This window comes from Stegostoma tigrinum, chromosome 17 (assembly GCF_030684315.1).
Source record: "Stegostoma tigrinum isolate sSteTig4 chromosome 17, sSteTig4.hap1, whole genome shotgun sequence".
Lineage (NCBI taxonomy): Eukaryota > Metazoa > Chordata > Chondrichthyes > Orectolobiformes > Stegostomatidae > Stegostoma > Stegostoma tigrinum.
In genome coordinates this window covers 52,191,845-52,209,896 of record NC_081370.1, presented here as the reverse complement: position 1 = coordinate 52,209,896, position 18,052 = coordinate 52,191,845, and the positions used below count along the sequence as shown (strand labels likewise).

At 41.2% G+C, this 18,052-nt stretch overlaps 1 protein-coding gene across 1 annotated transcript in view; it reads right to left on the bottom strand.

Moving 5' to 3' along the window:
* Positions 1-18,052, bottom strand: part of alx4a (ALX homeobox 4a) — a 48,254-nt gene that overhangs the window by 11,994 nt on the left and 18,208 nt on the right. Inside the window, exons 2-3 of the mRNA XM_048545192.2 lie at positions 14,548-14,846; positions 10,774-10,899 (exon numbers count right to left, since the gene is read on the bottom strand). Of these exons, the coding sequence (XP_048401149.2) occupies positions 10,774-10,899; positions 14,548-14,846 (425 nt within the window). The remainder of the gene's footprint in view (positions 1-10,773; positions 10,900-14,547; positions 14,847-18,052) is intronic.

Genomic DNA, 18,052 nt, shown 5'->3' with positions numbered 1-18,052 from the left:
TCCTTTCTCCAATTGTAGACGATGTTTCCAAAATAGCCCCTCTACTCTGCACATGCCTGTCAGCCCACCTGTTCCAACATACTCGATAAAATGCTTGCTACGTGAGGCGATATGACTCTTTATTCTATCTGCACCAAAGCTAGCCCCTGACTGTCAATCAGACCAGAGGCATCTTGAAAAGTTTAAGTATTTGCAGCTTGAGGACTGCTAATGCATTTGATTGAAGTGAAGCCTACTTTTGGAAATGATATCCAAAATATAAACTCTATATCCTAATTCCGAGTCTCTTACGTTTTCTTTTACGCTTTCGACAGTTATTTAGTGGAAAAAAGATGAGTAAGATTAAAGTAATATGATAAGAAAGCCTGCGCATTTGACAAAAGAAAATCCTTGTGGAGTTCAGGAAACGATTTCAGATTTAGAAACACCCCGACCTACATAATCAAAAACATACGTCGTCTGTGCATTGCTGTTTTATCCTAACACCAGAGACACTGTAGTTTTAAAATCCCCAATGAAATATGGAATCACATCTTTGCATCTTTTACCATGGTGTGAATTTATTTTCACAAAGTTGCTCCATCATTGCATTGGCTCCGCTGGTTTTCATTTTAAACTACTCATTACTCTGAATATTCAGACTGAAGTAAAAAAATGTACTTGAAGATTGGACCTGATTGTAAAATGCTGCAGTTCATTAGACAGAAAATTGCTATCACATTATCCAGGAAAATTAGACTGACAAATATCTGGATTAAAATATCCAAAAATGCGCAGCTTCTCCATTATTGATCTGTTTGGCACGAAACCAGCGTAGAATGTTTAGCTATTTACAAAGAGCCAATCTTCCAGAATATTTTAACATGATTTTGTTTTCTACAGATTTGTACCACATGGGTATTTGGCAACAGATCGATTTGCATAAAAAATATCAACAATTTAGAAATATCAGTTCCCAATTTATGTAACTGGGCAATATATTTAAAGAGGTTGGGCTGATTCTAGCAATAAAAGACAAGATTGTATTTAAATATACAGTATTCAGATGAATTGGTACATTTCATGATCAGTGTTGATAACAGAACAGTATATGCTAAATTTGCAGACTGCAACTGAAGCTGCAAAAGCTTTTCATTTATCAGCGGCCCAAGAGCGCAACTGTTTTATGTATAATTTTTCAGCTAACTTCTACCTAGCCGAAGTATAGTTAGATTTGTTGAAACTCTGAGAGTGTCCTATTTTTTACCCAATTATTACCGACTTTGAAGCATGCCATTGTCATGCAGCTGGGTCCGTTGCTCACCCAACGCAGCTGCAATAATTGTCTCATACATGCACACTTCATGTGGCAACTCTGAAGACGGGGGATTAGAATTTCACCAGAAAACTGGCTGCAAATCACAAGTTGTTTTTCTTAAGCGAGGGTGTAGTTTAATTTTCCCCGAAATTTACATTTGTAATAAAATCTTCAATGAATCAGCATAATAGAATGTAAGGTTTTTCTCGACTTTAATGAAAATTATATATTTAAGAACAATCAGTTTTTGCAGTTTATCCATACTGTTGAAAATGGTTTACGCCAAAAAAAAGCATTTTATTGTGTTTAGGCTTCCATTTGTGAGTAACATGATGTTTAATAACTGTAATTGACAAACCCTGTTGTCTAGTTTCTTCAATATCCATTTGTCAATTTTAGTACATATTGTATTTTAAAATATTATGGAAAATTTATATAATGAACTATTAGTGTCTCTCTGCTCAAAGGCAAAACAAAAACAAGCTCCATTAATGACCTCAAACATTGAAAGCTTCCTACTGTTATTATTTCAGTTTAGGGTGTGACCCGTTTTGTAGGTAACACGCCTTGTGTGAAATAAGACAATTTAAGCTGCATTTGATACAACTTGAATTTAAAATTCCCTGCTCTTTTGCACTGGTTCAGCTACCTTCACTTTTTTGTGCTGGAGATACTACTGCAATTCAGCAGAAGACCTACTCGGGGTGTGTGAGCACGCACTCTGGCAAGTAGATGTGATCTCCGGGTTTGACGGATTAACCCCAGCAATTTGTGGTCCAACTCTGAACTGCAGATCTTAAACTGTTTGTGAATACAACTTTTGCAATTGGTGTCTCATAGGACAAAGGAGTTTAACATTTTGAGTTCATCAAAAATCCTTCATCGTGGAATATTCTATGACAGAATAATATTACCATGTGCTGTCCTATCATAAATCATTGTGTGAGAATTTTGATTAATTATTGTGAACAGTTGCTTAAATGTGCATTTATGCTGTTTGTTTCATATTAATGCAAAATGGGATCAACTTTCCCTGAAAATTTGTATTGGAACCTGAACTGAGTTGGTATTAGGTTCCATTTCATTTCAATTTTAGGTCAGGCCCTGATTGCAGATTCAAATTGTATTTAAACAATGCTGGATTTTTCCGAGACCTTCTTCATCAGTGCAGCCTTTTCTGCAGTAGATGACTTATTGAAGGGTTGATCATGGGGCCAGAATGTCTGACAATCACTCACTAAGGCATATCATTCTTTGGGGAACTGGAATGACGGTCAAAGGCTGCACTTAAAGGATGCTCTGAAGGCTTCTTTTAAGGAAAATTGGTATTGACCCTGAGTCCCAGGAGAAGCTCCCCAAGGATCACTGCAGCTGGCACAAATAAATATGAAATCTGTGAGGCCGTCTCTGAACGCAAGAACACACCAGGGTCTGAGAGAGCAAGGAGTGGTCATCCTGAACCAGCAAACCATCCAAAATTCAAACATCTGTGCTATCCTGTCCTAATGTAGCAAAACCTTCCCGACATAGATCAGCCTTAACTTTCAACTATGAATTTACTCAGCATAACCAAATGCTTCCCACCCACCTCAGGCAAAGAATGCAGAATGAACAAACTTAAATAATTTGAGCGCATGGCCTGCATTTTTAATCAAATTATTTCAAAGAAAACTGCAGGGAGTACAATTGAGACATTCTGATGAATCAGCTTCTATTGTATGGTCCTACTCTTGTCAAAAATAACATTTTTATTCACTCATGGAATGTGGTTGAGCCAGCATTTGTTGCCTATCTGTAATTACCCTTTGACCTGAGTGGCTTGCTCAGTCATCTCAGAGTGCAGTAGGAATCTAATGTTACATGTAGGTCAGACCAGGTAAGGGCAGCAGATTTCCTTCTCCAAAGAGCCTCAGCAAACCATATGGGTTACAGTTGCAACAATGGTTGCCATCAGTTCAGTGTTAATTTTTACTTTGAAATACAATTTTCACCATTTGCCTTGACAGGATTTGAACACATATCCAGAGGATTACTAGCCCAGTGACACTTACCACTAAGCCACCACCTCCCTTTAGTTGATACTGTGACATTCGTGCATGTTGCACCAAAAATACATCCTCAATTCTGAGTTGCAACATACCAATGGCAAAATGAGGCTACAAGACTCCTTGCAAGCCATAGTCTTGTACTGCTTAACCTTGATAACATATAGCGTAAACTGATGCACAATGCAAATTGGCATTGTAAGGGTTCATTAACTGTCCAAATTCAATATTGGTATGAAGCAAATTTATCTTTGCACTGACTATATACTTGTGAAGTGCAAATCACGTTCAAATGTCAAATGACATCAAACTACGTAGGTAAGTAAATTGCTAGGAAACAGTCGAGAGTCTGCAAAGTGATATAGATGGAGTGAGTAAGTGGGCAAAGAATTGTTCGATGGAGCATAATGTGGGAAGATGTGAACTTGGCCACTTTGGCGGGAACAGAAAGACAGTGTATTTTTTATGTGGAAAGAGATTGCAGGACTCTGAGCTATAGTGGAATCTGTGATTCACATACCAGGACACCTGATGTTAGTATCCAGGTAAAGCAAGTGATTAATTAAATCAAATGGACTGTTGATTTTTCTTGCAAGGGAAGCAGAAGATATAAATGTAGTAATGTTTTACTGCAGCTGTGCAGGACATTGTGAAACTGCATCTGGAGTTCTGTGTACAATTTAGTCTTCTTATTTGATAAAAGAAATAAATTCACTTAATTCATTTTTAGGATGAGGGGATGATTTAATGAGGAAACATGGATAGACTAAGCCTGTATTCATTGGAATTTAGAAAACTGAGTGGTGACCTATTAAAAATTATAAAATCCAGGCAAAACTTGATTAAGTGGATACTGGCAGGATGTATCCTCTTGTGGAGGAGACTAAAACTCTGGAACCAGTTTAAGAATGAAGAGTTTGATTTTAAAGACAGAGCTGAGGATATTTTTTGTTCTCTTGAACAGTTTTTTTCCCCTGTGAAATTCTCTTCCCCAGAAAGTTGTGGTGGCTGTGTTGTTGAATTTATTCAAAGCAAGATTAGATAGATTTTTGATTGACAACAAAGTTAAGGGTTATGGGACAGCAAACAGAAGAGTGGAGTGAGACCTCAACCAGATCAGCCATGATCTTATTGAATAGTAGAGCAGGCTTGAAGGAATGAGTGGCTTCATCCTGCTCCAAAGTTTTACTTTCCTAATTTAGAAAGACACCAAAGCAGAATCTAGTTTCATTCTATTTTGTTCTTATGTCTGGTGAGACTCGACATTTTGGCTTCCATTAAGCTGGAGCTGCTGCATTGGTCTAAAGAAAACCCACTTTTTTTGGTGATAGTACATTCTTTAAATACAGAGGCCAGCGACTAGAAATACACCAAGATTCATTGGTGGGGGCGGGGGGGATAGTTTTGCACCATCCCAGTTTGACACCCTGCAAATTGGGAAAACTGTATTTCATCATAGCTGTTGATTCAGCACAATGCAATAATGCTAGTTAATGTTGCAGTGACTTTAATCAGAGACCAAATTTAGAGTTTGGGCTTGACCAGTTATCACTGGATAAAACGAGTGAAAACTCCCAGAAAAAGCAATTCTTTTAGACCGAGTTGTAGTTGATATCTAATTGTTTTGTAGCTTAGTATTAATTCAAGTAGTACGGGCTTTGCATTATTAGATTTGCAGAGTGACAATTTTCCATTAATCCAATGCAGGGTCAATTCTGTTTGGCAAAGTTGTTGGTGCCATTTGGACCTCTCAAACAATTTTGTAAACATATCTGATCTTAACTTAAATGTTAACAGAGCATTTACTCTTAATGTTTAAATTCCAAACTTTTGGGAGACTTTTGTGTTCCCAGGACTCGACTAAATAGGAATTTCAACAGGGCATAAGCCAAACAAGGTTCTGATTGGAAGTTGAGCTTCAGCTATTAATTCAAGATGGGGAGCTACAAGATAAAGGGACACATTCAGTTATAATATACTGAAAAAATGTCATTCAAAATAAACTTGTTCCAGCCATGCATTACCAAGTTTGTTGCTGATGCCTTCAAAAATTCTGTGACATTGTCACAAGTTCTTGAATAATCCTATGATGTCTTAGGATAAGTGTCTATCTGGATTTCTACATTTCACGACATTTATTTTTGCAAATAAATTTTACTGCATGCCCTAAGAGTAAAATTTACTTCATAGCTTTATTAAAGTACCAGCTTGCAATTATGAAGACTTGGACAATGCAGGCATATTGATTGTTGGGAATCATGGTCCACACTAACACTTTCATTGCCTGGGGTTGTCAATCATTGTCCTGAATGGAATTGTGGCGTATGAGGTTCAATTCGTCAATGTTCAAAAACAGTGAGAGGGCATTTTTTTAAGAAGAAATGCTCAGCAGTATTCACATAAGTTTGGGAAATCTAAGCCTTTCTTCAAATGTTGAGCCATCAGTTATACTACACTAGATACTGTGTCTGGCTTTAAAGCTGAAACGTTCTTGCAGAACCACAAGAACTGAGGATTTGGCATGCAGACACATCGTACAAAATGAACTGGGATCTGTTTTTCTTTTAACTTAGTGCCAATATGAATAGTGCCCATTTCTGCAAATATCACTGAGTCAGATACTGAAGCTACCTTCCAATCCAGCCATGTTTGAGGTTAATGTGACGTCATTACAGTACTGCATGTTGTAATGACATTTCAGTCCAGACCCTTAATACCCAAGGACTGGGTCTACACCATGCAAGGAAATTCAGATTTCTTCTTAGCAATCTCCCAGCTGCTGCCAATCATTTCACTTTCATGCTAAACTTTGGGTAAAGCCACATGGAAGTTGCTGCCTAACATGTTCCATTCTGTATTTGGCTTAGGGCGTGGGACCACCTGGCCTACATTAATTCAGCTTCACATTAGTATTTGCACAACCACAAACTGTGAATTTTTTTTTTGTTAACCATTAAAGTCCTCTCAGCTCTTCTCTAATCTTCAATATTTCTCTGACAGTTCAGTGCTGGTGATCATACATCTGCACATGCATTCAACCAGCAAGCTTAAAGCACTTCAGTTCAGACAAGACAGGAGTTGAGGGGTGCAGCAGTGGTCAATTTGAAAGTGTGGTATTGTTTACCTTGGCAGAGAGAAGACTCCCGAGATATGTTTAGGCATTCATCATCCTTGTGGGGGGAAACAGATAACTTGAACCCTAAGAATATGTTGGCGATTTCTACTCCAGATTGTTGTAAGGGCAGGAAGGTAGAGAGTGGAGCTGGGGGTGGGTGATGGTGGGGGCTGGGGGGGGGGTCTCCTGGCAAAAACTTAGGAGGAAGAATGTGCCCATGAATTTAACTATTTCATGCATAGGGTACTTCAAATTTACCTCCATAACTTCATGAACAGATAACGTTGAAAAGCAGTGAATATGTTTGAAGGAAAGTGACTGAGCACAGTGGTTTTAGAGTTTTCCAGCAACAGTCTGTTTTACATTTTATTCGACCATGGAAAAGAATGCAGTGCAAAATGTGAAAATGTCCGCTTCTGCATTATTACTAGTTTTATTTTATCAAATAAGGTAAATTCCCCTTGCCCCACTTGCCCCAGTACAGTGCTAAAACTACCTCAATTATTCTGATGATAGTATTGTAAATCCATGAAAATGTCAGTCAACTATTTTTGTATCAGGGTTAAGAATTGGATTTATAATGTCAACATAAAGAGAATTTGTACCTTAGAATATGAACATAGCAAGTCTCAACATTGTTGTTACTCTCTCACATGGAGTATGAGGATAAGTTGAATAGGTTACGATTGTATACATTGAAGTTCAGAAGAATGAAAAGGAGTCAAATAGAAACCTATAAACTTGTAACCGGCCTGCATAGGGTAGATAAGAGAAGGATGTTTCCAATGGTGGAGGAATCCTGAACAAGGAATCACAGTCTCAGAATATTGGGTAAACCATTTAGGATTGAGATAAGGAGAAATTTCTTCATCCAGAGGGTGGTGAGCCTGTGGAATTTGCACCCATGGAAAGCAATCAAGGACAAAACATTGTTTGATTTTAAGAAGGAGTTGGATATAGCACTTGGGGCTAAAGGGATCAAAGAATATAGGGCGAACGCAACCACAGACTGCTGAGTTGGATAATCATTCATGATCATAATGAATGGTGGACTAGGCTCACGGGTGAATGGACTACACCTGTTACTATTTTCTGTGTTTCCACAAGTACCACACGGTTTTAATCTCCTTATCTAAGGAGAAATGTGCTTGACTTGTAAGTGGTGCAGTGAAAGCTTACTAGATTAATTTTGGAGGATGAGAGAAATTTCCTATGATGAAAGGTTGAGTAGAACAGGCCTATACTCCCTGGAAATTAGATGAGCGGTGATCTGCTCGAAATCAAACTTTACCGGGGTTTGACAGAATAGGAGCAAACCTTGAAGAGTTTGGAAACCATGACTAGGAGGCTTAGCATCGAAATAAGTTGATTATTGAAACCACAGTGAAGGAGAAATTAAACCAAGAACTGCAGATGCTGGAAATCTGAAAGAAAAGCCGAAAAAGTAGGAGAAACACAACACCTCATAAAGCATCTGCGGAAGAATACAGAAACGTCTGCACTTCCCTGATTTTCCCCTAATTTTTCTCCTATCTCCCTTCATTTCTTCTCTGAGCTCACCTTGTATAAGAGGACCTGCTCCTTTTCCCTCAATCTAATTCAGACTAAATTGTCAAACATCCAAATTCCCTCCCTGGCTCCTTTCCTAATACAGTCCTCTCCTCTAAAGTATTATTCACCTCCCTTCCTTTAAATTTGCTTTCATCCCCCCATCTCCTCAACAAGAAAGATCAAATAAACCTTCCAACCTTGCAAGCAGTCACCCCAACTTTAACCTCCCTTTCCTCTCAAATCCTGGAACATGCTGTCACCTCCCAACCACATGCCCACCTCTACAATTCCAAGGTTTAACCCTCCACCAGGCTTCGGGCTCTACAGTCAATCCAAAACAACTCTCACCAAAGTCACAAATGACAATCTATGTGACAATGGGTGAAGTAAATGCTCACTCTCACTCTTCTCAGAATGTCTGAAGCTTTTCATAAGGTTGAACATGTCATTTTCCTCCAGAGTTTGCCCATTTCTTGCAGCAGGTTGGGACTATGCTCATCAGGCTTCATTCTTATCGATCCAAAGCTAGAGAATCACCAACAATGGCTTCCTGCTCAGGATCTTGTGCTGCAACCATACTGTTACTAAGCTAGTAATCCAGAACATAAGTCCAACGTGCTAGTGTCATGAGTTTGAATCCTACCATCGTAAATGATGAAATTTGAATTCTGGTTTAAAAAGAATTTGGAATTAAAAGCTCGCATCATGGCAGCCATGTAAACCAATGTTGATTGTGGTAAAAACCTATCTGGTTCTCTAATTGCCCTTTAAGGATGAAAATTTGCTGCCTTTACCTGATGTGGACGAGCTATAACCAACATCTGCATCACTGACTAGACCAGCATTTATTGCTCATACCTAATTGCATGGAGGGCAGTTAAGAGACAAAACATTGCTGTGGGTCTGGAGTCACATGTAGGCCAGGCCAGATAGGGATGGCAGTTTCCTTCCCTAAACAGCATTAGTGAATTAGATGTATTTTTTTCTGAGAATCAACAATATTTTTGTGGTCGTCATTAGACTCTTAATTCCATTTTTTTTAATTGAAATCAAACACGACCATCTGCCATGGCAGGATTTGAACCCGGGCCCTCAGAACATTAGCTGGTCCCTGGGTTAATAGTGCAATAACATTACCAATGTAGCTGACTCCTAACTGCCCTCTGGGCAATTAGGATGGGAAATAAATGCTGGCCTAGCCAATGACACTAACAGGCCATGAATGAATCTGTAAAATATCACTGACTGCTCAGACATACAGCCACTTGGTGATACCATCCAAAATACGTTCATCACCATACATGTGCTGCCTGCCAATGGCCAGCATAGATCACCAGCACCTCTCTTGACCCCTCAACCATGCTGGATAAACAAAAATTCAATATAATGTTGTGAAAACAGAAATATTGTCATAGCTCCCACAACAAATGTGATTCCCTCAACAACTCCATCATTCTCACTGGCAACTGTCAGAGGCTGAATCCAATTGTTCCAATCTTGGTGTCACATTTGACCAGGAGATAAGATTCTGATCACATATCACTTATATTTATAATATCATCCAACCCAGTAAACCTAAAGTCATCCAATATTCATTAAAAGCTGAGAGAACTGCAGATTCTGTAAATCAGAAACACTTACAGAAATTGCTGGAAAGCTCAGCAGGTCTGGCAGCATCTATGGAAAGAAATCAGAGTTAATGTTTTGGGTCAAGTGATGCTGCCAGACCTGCTGAGCCTTTTCAGTAATTTCTGTTTGTATCATTTAATATTCTGTTCCCCATATTTTAACTGGTACCATATTCTGCTCACCTGTTATCTCTGTTAACCTAGAATAGCTGATGGTTCTGTAATGTGTCCATTTTAAAATTCTCATCCTTGTTTTCAAATCCTTCTGATAATGCTTACCTCTTCCCAGTGGAGTTTAAGAGTCAGCCACATTGCTGTGGATCTGCAGTCACATGTAGACCAGACCAGTAAAGATGACAGAGTTCCTTCCCCCCAGCAGGATATTAGTGAACCAGATGGGTTTTTACAACAATTGGCAGTCTTTACATGGTTGACATTAGACTAAAATGTTTCAATTCCAGATTTTTATTGAATTCAAATTTCACCATTGTCCAAGGTATGATGCGAGCCTATAGATATACACCACTTCTTAAAACCCACCTCTTTGACGAAGCTTTTACATCAGCCACCCTAATATTACCTCGTGATTCTTTTACAAATTTATTTTTTAGTGCTCCTGTTTAGAATGTTTTCTAAGCACCACTTGTTGTTATTCACAGTCACTTCTCCAGATGAATGACTGTTTGATGCCAACAGGTTGTCAGAGATGGAACTGTCCATCTCCCAACACCGGAATTACTCCCTATTCCGTAAGTTCAAAATTTACACGGAACTGTAATTATAACACATTCACGCTAACTTCCTTCCCAGTTCTGTGAAGTTGCTACAATTTTTCAACTTCCATCTTATGCTGGCATTGAATGTTGAAGTTTTGCTGGCTGCAGTTATAATATCAGCTGCATTTGCATTTAACTTTCAAACCAATGCAGAGTCGAATAATGGCAATCCTGTAACACTTCACAAAATCGAGGTGCCTTATCAAATATGAAGTTGAACACATTCCCTAAATCACTTCAACAAAATAGCACAGAACATCATTGATGTGGTTGTCTCCAGGCAGCTCAGTGTGTACTGTATGCTTTGAATTGCTCACAGGTTATTCAGAAACTCCTTTCCAACAGCAGATGTGGTGCCTACCTGTGCATAGTTCTCCCTGGTTAAAATGGGTAATTCATAGGCAGTGGAGAAATGACTGCGGACTTGCTGCATCTGTCCAAAGCGTTCTCGTTTCCTCCACTTAGCTCTCCTGTTCTGAAACCAAACCTAAAACCAAGGGAACGAGAGGATGTAAATTAATTCCATTTTCTGCGGGACACCTTTTGAATGGGAGATGACAAGTACTCCAGTCCCAAGAGATTTTCGCCACATTACACCTCCGACTTGAGAAATTGTTGGCAGAACTTATTTTGGACCCGAATTTTCTAACTTTAATTTGAAGTTTTAGCTCTTCCTTTTAAACGTAACAAGCTGAAATTATATTTTTAATGATTGGAAGTTGGTTTGCAAATCTGAACAGAGTTGCGCAGCGGTGCCGCAGTTGAATCTGCACGTACAATAGAATACACATTTTTTTTCAAAGTTAGATGAATTATTCTTCAAAGGTACAGTATTTTTACATTACCAATTAATAATGTAAAATACCGATTTCACTGCTCCAAAATAATTTTCAAATGGACAACTGTATATTAAATCTGAAGAGATAACTGCACTCTGAAAAGTCATTGGGCTGAATTGCTATTGTGAATTCATTAGCTTCTCACAGTTTATTTTCCCCCATATTAACCTGTTCAGATGTGTTATGACATACCTCCAGGGCATGTCAAAATTGAGCAGGCACTTCCTGTACCAGACCAGTCCTCCTTCCTAAACGAGCTGAACAACTAGAGCCCAAATCTTCAAACTGCAAACAAATACCCATTTGAATTTGCTCTATTGAGTCTATTGTCTGTAATAGGCTTCTAACTCATCTGCAGGCCCTTCCTTTTTAAAAAAAATTAACGTAGTTTTCTAATCAACCGGTTCAAATACGTTATGACACACCTTGGGAGCAAAAGGGAGTTGAATCCAGGCCTCCCAGTCCAGGGGTAGGGATGCTACATCTGCGCCACAACAGCCCCTTCAACTGAGTTTGTGAACGGATAATCGGAAACCAATCGTGACTGATACTGGTTAGGTATAAAATCGAGTTGCAATTTCTTTACTGCCTGATGATTTTGCTTCGCACTTAAATAAGAAACACGTTGCTGTTATTGTCGCCATCGGCCGCAGTGCCCCGCGGGATGCCTGTTGTATCTGCGGACTCTCTCCATCGCTTCACCTTCCCCACCCTTTCCCCTCAGTATGAAACAGGACTGGAGGTGACAAAGTAACCTTCCTAATGAGACTGTGTCAGGAAAGAATCCATTTTAAAACCGGAATAAATACAAGTGCAATGTTTGAGAGAGTTTTACTGTGAATGTTGAATTGACCGCGGGTGAAACCCAGATCGCAAGGCCACATTTCTCATGGGGAGGGAAGACGGGTGGGAGTAGGGGGCCAGATTAGGAACCGCTTGTATGTGTGACTGAACAAGCTCAGCTGCAGTGAGTAAACTCTGGTAATATAACAGGGTGAGGAGACACTCTGGGGGGAGCTGTAATCTGCACTCTGCGTGTTTCTAAGCTGCCCCTTCACCGTTTAAACGTTGCAACTCCAGTGAGCAGCCTCCTGTGGGCAGTTTGAAAAACTATCCAGTCAACATCCCGTCCCGTTAACAAGAACTATACAAATCCTGACCTTCTGTGCCCCGGAGTTATTCCAGTTTGGAGTCACTGCGTTTATCCTGTTCCAAAACGAAAACAAGAAACTCTCCTGCTCATTTCTGGGACTCGTTTTGTTTTAATATTAACGGTGGCGAAACCTTCCTGAATGTTTGTTTTGATGACAGGATGGTACAGCAGCGTGTGTACTGTTCAGCACTAGCCTGCTCTCAGTTTTGGTTTGATTTATTGGTGTCCCATGTTATCGAGATACAGTGAGAAGTGTTGTTTTGCGCGCCGACCAGACAAATCATAACGTACATCAGGCTAACAGAGAGAATGCAGAATGCAGTGTAACAGCTACAGAGAAAGGACAGCTTTTGGTGCAGACGCGAATCAGAGATCATCAGCTTCGTATTTTGGTTTGGATTAGGGCTTTTCTGGGTATAAAATGATTTCGATAGCGTCAACGAAATGAAAGGGAAAGGATCTGTTCGGAAACGATTTTCAGTTGTCGGTTTGATTAGAAATCGTGAACGGCTAGATTTTTTTGAACAAACCGAAGGGGTTGGTGTGGACTCTGAAAGTCAGAGTTAAAACCAAATCCTTTACATCTGCTAAAAAGCTGGGAAATGCGAGGCACTGATGGGAAGGTCCGAAAGCCACAGTTTGCTTTTATTGCCGCTTTAATTTCCTGCTCTGCCTTCCCCTTCATCCCTGGGTTTAGCTCCAGTGTTCCCTGCCTCTATACACCCAGATGTGCGCGCTTCACACCGGCTGCCGCTCCTCCAGATCCACAACCCAGGTCTGTTTTGGCTCAGTTATCTCTCTCTCTCTGTATCTGTTTCTCTCTCTCTCTCTGTATATCTCTGTATCTCTCCCTCTGTATCTCTCTCTCTCTGGGAAACGAACAACTTTTCGCCAGCTTTCCGAAAACAAACCATTCAATGGAATCCGCACAAAGCAAGTCTGAAAGCCGCTAAAGCGAATGCCCAGTCTCCAACACTTCGCCCTATGTGAGGACGTGAGAGGACCCGAATTAATCTCGCACTGAGTTAGTAAAGATCTCTAAAGGAAACGAATATCTAATCAATACAATCGCCATAAAACTGCACAATTTCACTCCGAACGGGAAGGGGCCCTTCCAGTCCCAACCTTAACCAGTTCTCGGAAGTTTATTTTAGACTCGCTGACGAGGCTTCTAACTGTCCCGAGGTGAACTGCCGGGCGGCCTGCGTCTCTATGGTCTTTCTCTCTCTCTTTTGGGTACTGGCTATTGGCAATGTCGGGATTTGGCATGGGGAGCTGGTGGTGTTCTAGTTAATCTGTCCTACTGGACGTGCCAACACAGGCTAACATCTTTCAGTACTGAGTGCGGTCAATATCAGAAGGGGCTAGAAGCTGGTGTGGAGTCACTGTGAACACTTTACTTTCCTCTGACATCCTATAACCAGCTCAGGGTGGCGTTCCCGGTTAACGACTGCTCAGAAACCACATTTGCAAGATTGCTGTGCGCCTCACATTTGGAATCTCGTTTATTTCTTAAGAAAGTGAATATTGTCCCTTCGATTTTTTAGACCAAACATTGGCGCCACTTTAACGATGTCTTTTGAACAGCACAGTTTCGTGATAACTAGTTTAAACCTCCATTAATTTGTGCATGTTTACTTTTTTAAAAAAATGTAAACTTTCCAAAACGAGAGTGGGGAGTTTGTAATCCTGGTACAATGAAGTTGCGGAGGCCGCTTCAAAAACGAATTATAAACGTAATCGTGACCTCTCTTGGAATATAAAAATAAGGCTACAGATTCTATCTCTCCTTGAGATTTAGTGACCCTACACCCAATGAGGCATTTCTGTACTGATTTTTTAAAAATTCTGGACGAGGCAAAGCCGCCTTTACCCCTTGAGTCGCCGTGGGTTTAGCGCAGTCAGGACGTAACATTATTTACCGGATGAGCTAAATGAGACAGCTAAAGCGTAATTGTAGGAGAAACACTCCGAGTTAGGCTGGGGAATCGCTCCGATGTGCAAAATGATAAATACACCCTCCGTATTTTTTCGAGGGTGTCTTCAATCAATCGCGGATTCTAGCTTTTGCGTACCCCTACTTCAAATAAACGGGGCTATTGTGCCTTTATCTAACGCCCAACCCGTTCCCGTCACCGTTTACCTGGACACGGGCTTCAGTCAGATCCGTCCTCAGTGCAAGCTGTTCCCTGGCGTACACGTCCGGGTAATGAGTCTTTTGGAAAACCTTTTCCAGTTCCTCCAGCTGGTAGCTGGTGAAGGTGGTTCTGTTCCTGCGCTTCTTGCCCTTGTTACTGTCACTCTCGGCCTTGTCCATGGCGTTGGACAGCTCGGTGTTGGCTGTTTTCATCGCTGCCTCCTTGACGCTAAGATAGGAGCTTTCCATCACCGCTGGGTCAGGGCTCTGGGGCAGGTCTGACTCTCCCAGTGGGCTGTCTTTAGCTGAACACAAACAAGAGCAAAAATAAACAAAAAGTGAGACTTGACAGTGCCGGCCAACGCTTAATAATCCTACAATCTCTTAACCCTTTCCAGCGCTGACTTCCATGAGAAAACTCCACAGGAAAAGGGGTCGCTGGACCCAAACCGCCAACTATGCTTTCTCTCCACAGATGCTGCCAGACTTGCTGAGCTTTTCCAGAAACTTCAGTTTGTGTTTCTGATTTACAGCAGTTCTTACGGGGTTTTATTTTTGAAAGAAATTCCACCTTTGTTTGAATAAAGCATCCAACACCAAGAACATGCCACCAATTCCAATCGCTTAAGAAATTGAAGCTCAAGAGAAAATATTCGACCCAACATTTACCGGCTCCTTGACTGATTCGCAACTTCAATTCATTTTGTTGTGGTAAGGTCGGGAGGGCACCCCGTTCGGCCTGACTGTCTCTAAACGCCGTATTTCTGGATGTTCATATAAACGGCGCCGGTTCAGTATAACGTTGGGTGTTGTTAGCCGGGCCGATCACCGACTGCTCTCAGCACCAATCTCCACCCAAAGTGACCATTTACCGAAACGGTATCGAGCCCGTTTGTTTCACATGGAGCACCGAGCAACGTTAAAACTCTGCGGTTCCCATGTATCTGAGTTTGTATTCGTTCATACGGCGGTTGTGGGCACACAACGTTAGAATATTTCCGGGCGTTATACACACTTTGCAATTGAAATACATTTATTGGAAAATACAGATTGAATCATTAACCACACATCCCGATCGTATTAAGTGAATATCTGATGAGATTCGCAATTTTGGGGTCACGAAGCACCGCTAATGCAGGTGTGAAGGCAGCTTCCGAACAGTAAGCGCTGGGCAGGCGGCGCTGGACAGTCTCTCTAAGAAAAGTCTCAAAGCTGATTCTATTCAAAAAGGAACAAAATCCGAGGCTCGTGTTTGTGCCCTGGCGTCGGGATTTAACGAAATCTTTAACTCATCGGCCCGTCAACCTTTGTCTCCAAAACAATAAGCATTGAGAACAAGACTGAGATGATCACAACCTCAGTTGTGTATGTCCTGTGTGTTTGGACTCATTGTGAATCCGGTTTGTGTTCCTGTGGCATACAAACTAGGATCAGGCGTCCACAGAATTGACCCAGGCACCTTCCGGGACCGGAGCCCGAACCGGGAAGAAGCAGTTGGATTCTGCACCAAAGCCTGTTCTCTTGAACTGTTCCGTGCACATTTCGCTCAGTGCGAACTCAGCTGACCCATTCCTTCCCTGCACCCCACCCCCACCAGCTAACCCCCACAGCCCCTCACATCTCCTCTGACCCCAGCCCCAGAACTCACCAAAAAACTGGAGCAAAACTTCTCAAAAACACCCGACGGAGAAAAGACAGAATAGTTTCAATCAGGAATGGAACTTTTCCATCTGACTTGGAATGATCTCTTCTTGAGGCCCATTAAGATTTGAAACACAACAAAATCACAGCTTCTAATTTCACGGGTACGAACTAGTACCTCATTTCGACCAAAACAGTGGTGTGTGAGTGCGCGTTTGTATTTGCAAGTGAATGTGTGTGTGGGGGCTTGTGTGTGTGGGTGTTTGTATGTGTGTGTGTGTTTGTATGTGTGTGTGTGGGTGTGTGTATGTGTGTGTGTGCGCATGTGGGTGTCTGTATGTGTGGGTGTTTGTGTGGGGATTGATTGAGGACTGTAAATACAATTGTCCCGGCCAAGTCCTGCAGCTCCTAATTTGTAGGACGTTATGTGTTATTCAGTGTAAGTGGTTTGAATTCTTCAAAGCGCTGCACCTTCCTGACCCTATAATAATAATCTTGAACTACTGTAATGTTTGTGTCGTTTTGAAATGCAGCTTTGGCGGTGGTTAACAGCCGGTTTCGGTCGACAGGGTAACCGCTTTACCTTAGGCTGCACAGTGATGGCTGTTCAGGCGCGGCCCCTTTCGCAGACACACGAGGGGAGAATGTAAATCTCAGACTGTGTCTGTGCGTGATGCATATAATTCAGACTCTATTCCGTTCTGGTGTGCAGTGTGAATTGCTGATTGTATCCCATCCCTCCTGTGTTGTGATTGGTGTCAATTCCATGAATTAATAAGAGTGCCTTTCAGGTGATGCAAATCCCGTTTGTTCTCTGCAGTCTGCCTCTGCCTCAGAGAAACTCCGCCAGTTAGAAATTTCATTTATCACTATTATCTCATCTGATGAAGGATCCATTTGTATTCGGAAACTTTTGATTTGTGTTTGTGTATACAAAGAATACAACTTTTTTTCTAACAACACAAGATGAGATAGGCGAGCCAAGCAGTGGATGACAAGAGTTGTCGTTCTCTGAACGTTTTATTGCTGGATAAATTTATTTACTAAGAAACGTCATTTCCTGTTAGACCCAATGTGTTTCTGGATGAGTTTACATTGTCTCCAACAGAGCGGTTCCCAAAGATTCTCGGAACATGTGCAGTACAGGGGGTGATAGGGCCGAGAAACTTCCTGTACAGTGTAACAGGTCATTCCCGTTAAAGAATTCATCCCTAACCGACAGAGGAAGCTGATCCTTTCGAGAGTGTGTCATTTAAAGGTAAAATAAATGCCAAAGAATTGTCCCTGAATTTCGGAGTGCGCGCAGTCCGAAACCTCAGCTCAGGCGAGTTATATTTAACATCATTTCGGGAGACAAAACCAATATTTAGTAACAGGACCCGGGAATTGCAGTTAGTAGTAAGTGATATTGATGTAATATTGCAGCTACATACGAATGAAACAGTACTTCTACAGAGGCAGTAAAGCATGCCCATTAACAGAAGGAAATATTGTCCGCGTTTTATATTTCACATTCCCAGCGAAAGAATTGCATCTTTTTACAGGTACTTTACAGGGCACTAGGGAATCCAACGAAACGGCCTGAACATTGGAACGTTTGTTCGCCTAACAGAGATTTTAGTCAATAAACTATATTTAATTTCCACGACTTCCTTTTCTGATATCCGCACCGTTATTTTCACTAAGTGCAGCAGACCCAGAAACCTTCATGACCCTTTGTGACCTTGCATCGCGGAGCGGCGATAAACAGTGTCACCCAGCGGGGTTTGGGATTTTTAAAATCCAAACGGGACACATAGGCACTTGAACGGCTCGGATTTAGACCAATTTTGCGGTACCTTCCAGTCTGTAGCTGATCTGGCCCTGCCAT